Raw genomic sequence first — 10,988 nt, forward strand, 5'->3', positions numbered from 1 at the left:
ATGGGAATGTTGGAATGGTTGCATTCTGCTTTTAACATACTCTTGTCGCTTCAATCACTCTTGCTGCACAGAAGTGATTCTCTGTCGCTTGAATCTCGTCACGGTCGGTCTATTCGCCCGGTAAGTTGCTTTCAATAGACGCTTCAGCTGAGTGTGATGTGACGTAATGATACTCACCGTCCACATGCGGTTTCCCGCCACTGAAGTAGGCCAGGAATCCCCTGCCGCCGGTGCTGCCGTCGGACATCATCTCCACCATCATCAGGTTGGAGGTGGAAATGATGGCTCCGGGCCGGAAGGTTCCGCAGAAGCGGCCCAGCTTCTGGGTGGTGTAGGTGTGGCCATTGTAGACGTCCACGTAGTCATAGCGACACGTGGGGTCGGCCTCCAGGTCGAAGACGCGGAACTGCAGCATGACCACATGGCCCTCTGGGACCTGACGCAGGTGAATTGTGGGAAATTTCACATTTTAAATCCGTTAAGACACAGCATTATAAAAATGCTGTTAATGGCGTAGTGCATTTCTAAATGCCATGTATTATGTCAAAGTAATGTAGTACTACTTTTCAATGACTATTACAGTGTTCCACTGGTGGAACGGCCTGCATTATGGGGTTACTTTCCAAATTTTGTTTTTCTTCCAAAGTGAAATTCTACTCCTCCTTTTCAAATTTCAACAATGTACTTGTCTGTTTATCACAACTTCAAAGCCCAGTGAGGACCGCTAGGCTAACTGTGTACAGAGCCACACAGAAACACAGGGGAAAAAATGGCTCCAAAAATAGTTTCAGTTGTTCTTGAATTCATAACATGGAAAAAAACACAGCATACTTTGCGTTTCAACCCTCCAAGCAGGACCAAATGTCATTTACTGTATTTACCTGCCCCGTTTCACTTGATTTTCACTTGATCAAGCTTTTTAAAATAGGCCTATAAAAGGAATATAAGTGGTTCGCATGTTGGTTTCAATGCAGGCAACCTTCGGAGCAGAGAACTGTTAAAGGCCAACTTCCGATAAAACTCAGTTTTACTCACTCCTTTCGAAGATCGGACGGTCACCCCGAGTTAAACTCACTTGCAAGGCTCTCATAGCGGTGCGTCAACTCTCCTGGCTGTGTTTCCCGGTGTTTCCCAATTTACATAAATAATGCAGAGAAACGAGCGAATCACGAAAGCCTTTCTGTGTTTCGTCACGTCGAAAGAAGGCGTTGCCCACAAAGGTTTATATCGACCCATTTATCTAAAAACATGTCGAGTAATTTTTTTCTGCGTGTTTTCAAAACAAGCAACGTCTGGTGGCCCGAAACATAGCTTAGCTTAGCTATCAGCTGGTTGCTACTCTCAGGTACACACATAGCACAAAGCCTCATACATAAAGCCAGCTCACTCTGGTTGCTCCGTGCCTGCAGCTCGCCTAGGGGTCGCTGTTGAAAGAGCACAGCCCTGAATGGAGCCTGAACGCCTCCGTTGGCGCCCCTATAGTGCAGTATCACCCGGGGAAGTGGCGACTCTGTTTCCCATTACATTCTCTCCAAGAACTGGAGGACTGAGCCAATCACAGACGCGTTTCTTCGAGAGCAGGAGGAGTAAGCCAATCAGAGACACATTTCCACGAGAAACACGGAACACTCTCTCGTTTCTCCACAAGCCACCTTGCCAGCTTGCAAAAACGTCTTGAAACAAAGCAACCAGAACGTTTTTTAAAACAGGACCAACGCGTAACACATTCAATAACAATTGGGAACACGGCAATATTAATTAAATTACGTTGAGAGGCCATCTTTAACATGACAGTAATGTCAGTGAGGTTTAGGTGCTTACGTAATATGCAGTAGGCCTATTATTTGCCATTTTGCTCCCAAATGACACCAAACTAGCCTAATTCTTGAAGCCCTGTCATCACCTGGGTCCTCAATAAACATGGTGGAATATAATGCGTCTGTGATGATATCTTTATGACTCATGTTACCTTTTTGACGTGCTGCCTGAATCACTAGAAAACACACCGCACCAGTCAGGGTCATTAACAGCCCCCCTGCACTCATAATGTAACGAGGACCCAATTCTGGTTCCCCTCTCTCTCCCCTGGACCTAGGACATAACTTTTTTGACATACTGCCTGAATCACTAGACAACACACCGCACTGCACCCACCCCTCATTACATACAATGTAACGAGGACCCAATTCTGGTTCCCACCTCTCCCTGGGCCTGGGACACCTTACCTCTTTGTTTCCCTCCTGTCAGCTTCCCTGACAACAGTACACCCTGAAAGTCTCTGAACTGCCTGTCGTTTTTTTGTGTAAACAGGAAGCTGTATTTTTGTCACATTCCACAAATGCTTTAAAACAACAACAAAAACACGATGACAGATCTTTCTGCCAAGTCACTGCCTTGTCTAAACGCGTTGCCTTTAAATCGGAGAGAGCCTTGAGACAACATCTTTTGTTGTTGCCCAATTCATGTATTCCTTTTTGTCCAAAGCCTCTCATTACAATGAGGGATCGCCTATGTGCCTCTCACATCACGTGGATTGTTTGTGTTCAGCATTTGAAGCTGTGAGCGGCGACAACAGAGATGTAGTCAACAGAGGTGTGATAACCTGACTTTAATTTTACTGTTTAGATGAAAGTAAACCAGAGTTTCTGCCCTCATGCCTTTATCTAAAATAATTACTTTATGTGAAACAATGTTTAAGTGGCTCAGCTTCTTACTGCCTCAATCAATCCTAAAATCAAATCAATTGTCATTAAAAAAAACATATCTTCAAGTGAAAAGCAATCGCCATCAATTGCTTGAACCGCCATGCTCACAGCGGTCCACATGTTATTACATGAAGCAAACACAGCACTTCTAGCTCTGTTTGTGTAATAACTTTTTTCCATTTTTCAGGCTATGTCATGCGTGGCTGGTGACGCCTTCATGGCACTAGACATCTCTGACTATGCATTGGCTAGCACCACTGCCGGTGATGTAAGAGCATGGTGAGTGACTCACGCTGATGTACCAGGTGCATTTGGAGTTGGGCTTGTAGAAATTGGGGAATCCCTCGCTGCCGACGAAGCCTGAGTCAGTCACCAGGTGACCCCCACACAGGAACACGGGCCTATGATGAGGTGGAGAGAGAGAGAGAGAGAGAGAGAGAGAGAGAGAGAGAGAGAGAGAGAGAGAGAGAGAGAGAGAGAGAGAGAGAGAGATGTTTAAAGTTCCCTTTTTAAACCATCCATGGTCTAAACATCCACAAGATATCCCCACACCCCCAACCTTACCCTACCTCATTAACCCCTTAAGACACGGCTTTATACATTTGTTGTTACGAGTATGGTAATGACCAAGTCGTGGTGCATTACTAAAGGGCCTGTGTTGTGTCATAGTATTGTAGTGCTATGGTAGATACATTTCAATGACTATTACAGCGTGCCACTGGAGGTACGGCGCACATTAAGGGGCTACAAACCACCCTTTACCAAAGAAAACTTCAGACCACCACCCCAGAGAGAGGGGAGACAGATATATATAGAGAATTTGACGTTATCTGTTAGTTTTGGCAACACTGATACAACACTGATACAAACAGGCATGCCAATGAAGCACATTTGAATTGAATTGAATTGAATTCAGAGAGAGAGAGAGAGAGAGAGAGAGAGAGAGACAGAGAGAGAGAGAGAGAGAGAGAGAGAGAGAGAGAGAGAGAGAGAGAGAGAGAGAGAGAGAGAGAGAGAGAGAGAGAGAGCAGCAGACATAGGCAGACAAGCACAGTGAGATAGACAGATAAACTAAACACATCTTTAATTTGTGCCAACACATCTGAAACATAATAAACAGAATCACGTTTCATGAGAATGGGGAGAAAGACAGAAGGGAAAGAAGAGGGGGGGAGAGAGAGACAGAGAGAGAGAGAGAGAGAGAGAGAGAATAAAATATGATCATCCATGGAGGAAAGAGAGATAAGAAAGAAGAAGAGAATGAAGGATGATAAAACAGCAGAGTTATACTGTAGTCTGTAGAGCGTCTTACAGTATGTTACCTAAGAGGGGATACAAACTCAGCAATGCGTAGGCGCGCACAGAAATATGTGCAGAAGTGTGTACACATACACAAGCATGCACACTTACACACACCGACGCACACACATTGACAACACCAACACTGACACACACACAGACACCAACGGGCGCACACACACACACACACACACACACACACACACACACACACACACACACACACACACACACACACACACACACACACACACACACACACACACACACACACACCACACACACACACACACGGGCACGCGCACACACACCCACACTCTCACACACACACACACACACACACACACACACACACACACACACACACACACACGGGCACGCGCACACACACACACACTCACACACACACACACACACACACACACACACACACACACACACACACACACACACACACACACACACACACACACACACACACACACACACACACACACTTGCATAAGCAAACAACCTTGTTCGCTTCTAAAATTCTGGGAAGGGGCAATGAATTTGCGATCACAGGCAGCTTTCTGAAATGCTGCCCAACACTTCTACAAAGCAAACTCTGTAGCACACACACACTCACACACACACACACACACACACACACACACACACACACACACACACACACACACACACACACCCACACACACACACACACACACACACACACACACACACACACACACACACACACACACACACACACACACACACACACACACACACACACACACAGAGTCATGAGGTTAAAACCGCCATTTAGTTCTCGTCAGTGAATTTCTTTTGTTTTCCTTTCTTTCTTTCTTTCTTTCTTTCTTTCTTTCTTTCTTTCTTTCTTTCTTTTTTTCTTTCTTTCTTTCTTTCTTTCTTTCTTTCTTTCCCCCCTTGCTGCATACTCATTCATTCATGCAGTACTTCACATTACCCACTCGCAAAATTGCGGTGCAGCCATGCTATATAGTCTGAGACGCCACACAAAGTCCACATTGATGGTACACGCACATGTGCAATTACATCCACGTTTCATTTGCTGCCTGCTCTCTCTCTCTCTCTCTCTCTCTCTCTCTCTCTCTCTCTCTCTCTCTCTCTCTCTCTCTCTCTCTCTCTCTCTCTATTAAAATAAAAGATATAGAACTTGATGAAAGCACTCACCCACATGCAAGAGGCATTTTATATACAGTGGTCTGTCTGGTTCATTACTAAAGAAGCCCCTTTCACTTACACAGACCCTTTTATAGTTTCATTATTTAGCACAAACACCAAATGAAGTGTGAGTCTTAACTGCTGGCAAGGGTCTGCTGCAGCATGGATAAGCAACACAACAACACAACAACATCTGTTCTCCTCTCCATCTCCATCTGTGGGTCCCGTTTTGTTTGTTAGAAATTGTTTATCTACTCGCTTTCATGGCTCCTGAATGAAACGAGACAAAATTAGATCATGGCAACCTGGCCACAAAAGATAGGCTACATAGACATACGTGACATCAGACTCTAAATTAAGTTGACTGAAATGCTTTTAGTAGTCTACAAACCAGCTGGGTTAATGATCGAGCTATAAATGACTGTAACCAATACTCTGTAAGAATCACACGAGTAAATGGTGAAGGATGGAGATCTTGTCAGAACTTTCAATCACATTGAAATTAACACAAAATGCACAAGTTAACTAAACTCAATTGCTTAAATTGCTGCCAAAGATAGGCATTTTTGTGCAACAAATCTCCACTATTGAATTAAGTAAATCAATCATATTTTTTCTGGCGTGGAGGTATAGCATTTTCACATACAGTAGCCATGTTCGGATCACGCTGGGTATCGCCTTTGATCTTGACCTTGGCTGGGGTTGACTGGCTGGCAACACAGGCGGGGCAAACGTGACGGTCTAACCTTAGACAACCCGAAAAACTATCTTTAAACGTCTCCAAGTGCCCTCTAAGGTGCTATTTGCTGATTCAAAAAGACGTCATATTCCTTTAATTTGGTATTCTTTGTTTGAACCTTTTTTCCTTCTTACTTCGTTCAAACAAAGGTAGAAACACTTTCCTTTTAGCATTTTTTTCCCCTTTCCATCCCATTCTCTTTGGTCCTACGTGTACTCCTGTGTGTCTGCTATCTAAAATAACTATAATGGCTGGCCAGACAGTGGTAATTGAAGCTGGGCTCTAGGCTACTGCTGCTGTGGGCACGACAGACTGGCTGAAAGCAATTCTCATTGGGCACAGCAGCAGTCGTGGAAGGACATAGACAGAGCTGACCGAGAACGACCGACCGAGTCTCCAAATTGGTCAATAAAACACATGCGTCCCCCCCAACAACATCTTCTGTGTGTGTGGTCATAAGGACGAGGTGGTCTGCTTCATGCAATTACATACTGAACAAACCTGTCAGCACCACACACACACCACACAAACATGACTGTGGCTCAAACAGTCATTAGGCTACTCAAGATTTTCACAAGTGTAAAAAACTTTTCCAAGAATGTTATAGATCAGAATGAGGAGAATTACAGAGAGCATAAAGAGAAGCGAAGCGAAGAGAAGAGAAGATAAGAGAAGAGAAGAGAAAAGAAAAGAAAAGAAAAGAAAAGAAAAGAAAAGAAAAGAAAAGAAAAGAAAAGAAAAGAAAAGAAAAGAAGAGAAGAGAAGTCAAGACACTGGAAAGAAATGCCCAAACAGAAGACTGAATTATGGGGTCTGGGTGTATATTTAAGGTAGAAGAACCAAAGAAGTTGGAGATTGTTCAGGATCCAGAGGAGATTGTTTATAGAAGTGGCATGTCTCTGGAGTACAAGGGCCATCAGAAAAGAGTAGGCCTATAAGTATAGCAGGCATCAGAGAGATATTGATTGAAGTACCTTGAACCATACACATTTTCTGTACATGTGACGGTATGTCTACTGTCGGCAATATACAGACACATAAAAGAAAATGAGTACATACGTATACGTGCACATACACACAGTCATACCTACACACGTGGCACACGTGCACAAGCAGGTATATTGAGTTCTCACACGCGCTTGCACACACACATGCACACACACACGCACACACACACGCACACACATGCATGCACGCACACACACGCAAGCACACACACACACGCACACACACACTGTAAATAAATAGCTCTCCTTACCTTGTGAAGTTGGTCTGGCCTTGTCCCTGTACCCATCCTACCCCCAGCAGCAGAAGCAGCACCCAGCAGGTCCACACACACACTCCACTCCTCATCCTGACTCACACACACTCTCACTCTCCTCTCACTCACACACACATACAGCACACATCACATGCTGTGGAGCGGAGCGAGGGACAGAGGCAGGGGGAAAGGAGGAGAGAGGGCGAAAGGAAGGAGGGAGAGGCGTGGAGAGCAAAAGGCGGAGTAAGGAGGGAGTTTAGAGAGAGAGAGAGAGAGAGAGAGAGAGAGAGAGAGAGAGAGAGAGAGAGACCTGAGCAAAGGATGAGAGAATTAAAAAAGGCAGAGAGAGAGAGAGAGAGAGAGAGAGAGAGAGAGAGAGAGAGAGAGAGAGGGAGAGAGAGAGAGAGAGAGAGAGAGAGAGAGAGAGACAGACAGACAGACAGACAGACAGACAGAGACAGAGAGAGAGAGACAGAGAGACCGAGAGAGAGGAGTGGGGGAGTTTCATGAATATGGGGGAGTGGGGCAAAATGAGGTGATTTAATTATTGCCAGAGGGTGGGGTCACGGGCCGTGTTTGTGTTTGTGTTTGCGATTGTTGAGATTGAGGGATGAGACTTTTATGAAATTGCAATAAAATGAACGCAGGACGAGATAGGCAGACAGACAGACAAGCAAACAGAGAGACTCCAAACAAAAACAAAGCTTTTCACCCCAGGCTTGTTTACAGCCGGCTTGGCTGCTTGGCTTGTGTGGGAGTTATGTTTTTTTTTCTGCGGAGAGATGGCTAGATGTTCAATTTATGGTTAAGTGCAGATTCTATACAGAGTGCAGGCAGGCAGGCAGACACGGAGGTAGGTATGCACATCCGCCCATAAGCAAAATGAACCTCGCTTCAGATCAAGGTTGGAAAATGTGCATTTTACAAGTGTTTGCGTGTGTGTGTGTGTGTGTGTGTGTGTGTGTGTGTGTGTGTGTGTGTGTGTGTGTGTGTGTGTGTGTGTGTGTGTGTGTGTGTGTGTGTGTGTGTGTGTGTGTGTGTGTGTGTGTGTGTGTGTGTGTGTGTGTGTGTGTGTGTGTGTGTGTGTGTGTGTGTGTGCCTGAGTGCTTGCGTGTGTGCGTGCGTGCCTGCGTTCAAGCATGCGTGCCTGTGTGTGTGTATATACATGTGTGTTTAAGGGAGTGTTATTTTATGTGCTGCCTGCTCTCTCTCTCTCTCTCTCTCTCTCTCTCTCTCTCTCTCTCTCTCTCTAACACACTCTCTCTCTCGCACAGAGACTGCCAGTGTTGGGCTCACATAATGATCGCTTCTCTGCAAGGCCCTGAAAAGGCCACTGAGAAACCACATCGCTTCCTCCTCCTCCCTGCACACACACAGCCAATAGCACTGAGGGAGTGTTGTGGGCTGTACGCGCCCTTTCCAAAAAACACAACGCTAGGCATGCAGGGCGGAGGGCAGGGTCCCCCTAATGAAGTTCAGAGAGGAGGCGATGGGCATGGGGACCAGGGCTGTCGTTCAGGCGGGTAGAGTGTGACTCGGTCACCAGGGCCCCATTTACAAGTAGGGGGCCCACACACAGTCCAAGTTTTGAAGATACAGTATATGGCTGGGGGTGTCCATTGGAGCTGATTGCACATAGGGACCGAAATATGCTGCTACGACCCTGTTCAGGACATCTTATGTGGGATGTAGTTGATTAGATCTGCTCCAAGACTTTTTTGTGGTGGCATGGAATTGCCCATTCTGCCTGTGACATTGCGATAAATTTTGCATTCGTGTCAGCCTAGTAGTTCTTGGTTTGAAAAAATCAGGAAACAATGAAAAACTGCACATACCAGAATCAGCCGTGATCTGATGAATTTATAGCCCTGTCCAGTATTAATGTCTACAGGCAAGGTTGTTGAGCCCTACTCTGACAACTTCACCTATGCCAAACAAAGTCTCGTCCACAAGCTTCATCTGACCACCAGGCTAATGTTAAAACAGGTAGCAGAGGGTCACTAAAGTGAATGGCAGAGAAGGAAAAAACAATATTTTGGATGAAATTAATATCTTTCTGCAGATTGTGTGGCCCACTATCAACTGCATTAAAGAGAGAACTAACGAGAGCCCTACATTTCTGAAGTAAAATCACGATTTAAATAATACCCGAAATTAAGTCTTCAAACAAGATGTGTTTGTATCATCACCCAGCAACACTTCTGGAAAAAACCTCCCCAAACATATCATCATCATAAAAAGTGGTTCAAATGTGTTATGAAACTGAGTTTTTGTGAACCTCCACAACACTGTTTGGTAATGTGGCCAACACTGCATGTGTGTTGCTTGAAACCTGTTCCATCTTCCATGCTTTCCTCCCAGACCCTCCATGGCACCAGGGTTGCCACATTGCATAGTTTCCTGCTCAAATGCACTGCTAAGTATACGCCAGCGGGTTAAACAAAAACCTTATTGGGTGGATATTGCTGTATTTTGCTGATTTGTGACTGTAAAAATCTGTAGTATTTAGTTCAAATTGGGCGGGATTTATCACCTTCAGTCGTTTTTTCAGCATACATGTATTGGGCTGAAAATCATCAGTCACATCTGGCAACCCTGTATGCCAAAGCAAGCTGGTGTGGTCCCCTGGAAGAATGCTGAGGCCAGGGGGTAGACATGTTATTACTCTCTCCACCTTTAAGGCTTTAGAGCGACCCATATTCATCTACCTATATAATCACCCCTCATTATCACCCCCCAGCTTACGCACAGGGGGCTGTGTGGGTGCATGTGCACTGAGAGCTGTGCAATCGATGCATAACACAGTGTACAGGTGGGGTGGGAGCCTGTGAGAGTGATGGGTTATATGATGCTTTGTGGACACTTACACGTGTGTGTGTGCGCGCGTGTGTGTGTGTGTGTGATAGAGAAGGTATGTGGGCTTGTGTGTGCATGTGTGCATAGAAATGATGCATGGGTGTATAGAGTGAGTGCGCGCGCGTGTGTGTGTTTGTGCGTGCGTAGAAAGAATGTGTCGTGTGCAGTCAATAAGCATATGTGTGTGTAAACAAGTGGCTAGACATCTGTGAGAATGAGAGGTATGTCGGTAAGCAACACGCGAGGCTGTGCATGCGTCTGTGTGTCCTTGTGCATATACCGTATGTAGATCAGCGGTTCCTAACCAGGCACTAGAGGCATGTGACCACGGTGGTAAGTGGTATGTGATTGTAGGGGGTACTTGGGAAAACTGATTAACATCATGTGCATGGAGCGTCCCAATAGGATAGAGAAAGTGATTTACAGCAGCAGTTCCGAAATTGGGGGTCATGGAGGTTCTGCAGATGGGGGGGGGGGTCGCAGAGAGAAGGGGAATAGTTGTGTAAAACCGAGACAATAACATACACGTCTATGATGGCAACATTTAACAACACACAAAATGCTTTGCATTTGTAATATGATGTGGGAGGGGGGTCGCGAAAATAATCCAAAAGGGGGGTCCCAGTAGAAAATAAGGTTTGGGAACCACTGAGTTAGGGAGGATGCACACGGCACAACCAAAAAGCTTAGGGGGTACGCGAGACAAAAAAAGGTTGGGATACACTGATATAGAGCGCAACGTGGCCATGTCACAGTTCTTATTTTAAACGTCCGTGGTGGTGGACATTCTAGTGGCCTCCTAGGGCAGAACTGTGGCTTTAGTATAAAGAAAACAACTCAGTTCAATTCAGGGCTGGACTGGTCTTCTGGCATGTAGGGCATTTTCCTGGTGGACCGACAGTCATCTGTGGCCAATAGTTTTGGGCTTTTGTTTGGG

At 45.4% G+C, this 10,988-nt stretch overlaps 1 protein-coding gene across 1 annotated transcript in view; it reads right to left on the reverse strand.

The window, feature by feature from the left end:
- pcolceb (procollagen C-endopeptidase enhancer b) overlaps nt 1–7,383 on the reverse strand; it is a 30,029-nt gene extending 22,646 nt beyond the window's left edge. The window contains exons 1-3 of the mRNA XM_063187140.1: nt 7,193–7,383; nt 2,998–3,106; nt 178–436 (exon numbers count right to left, since the gene is read on the reverse strand). Coding sequence (XP_063043210.1) covers nt 178–436; nt 2,998–3,106; nt 7,193–7,287 — 463 coding nt within the window. The 5' untranslated portion in view covers nt 7,288–7,383. The remainder of the gene's footprint in view (nt 1–177; nt 437–2,997; nt 3,107–7,192) is intronic.
- Nucleotides 7,384–10,988: the final 3,605 nt, after the last annotated feature.

Source organism: Engraulis encrasicolus, chromosome 21 (assembly GCF_034702125.1).
Source record: "Engraulis encrasicolus isolate BLACKSEA-1 chromosome 21, IST_EnEncr_1.0, whole genome shotgun sequence".
NCBI lineage: Eukaryota > Metazoa > Chordata > Actinopteri > Clupeiformes > Engraulidae > Engraulis > Engraulis encrasicolus.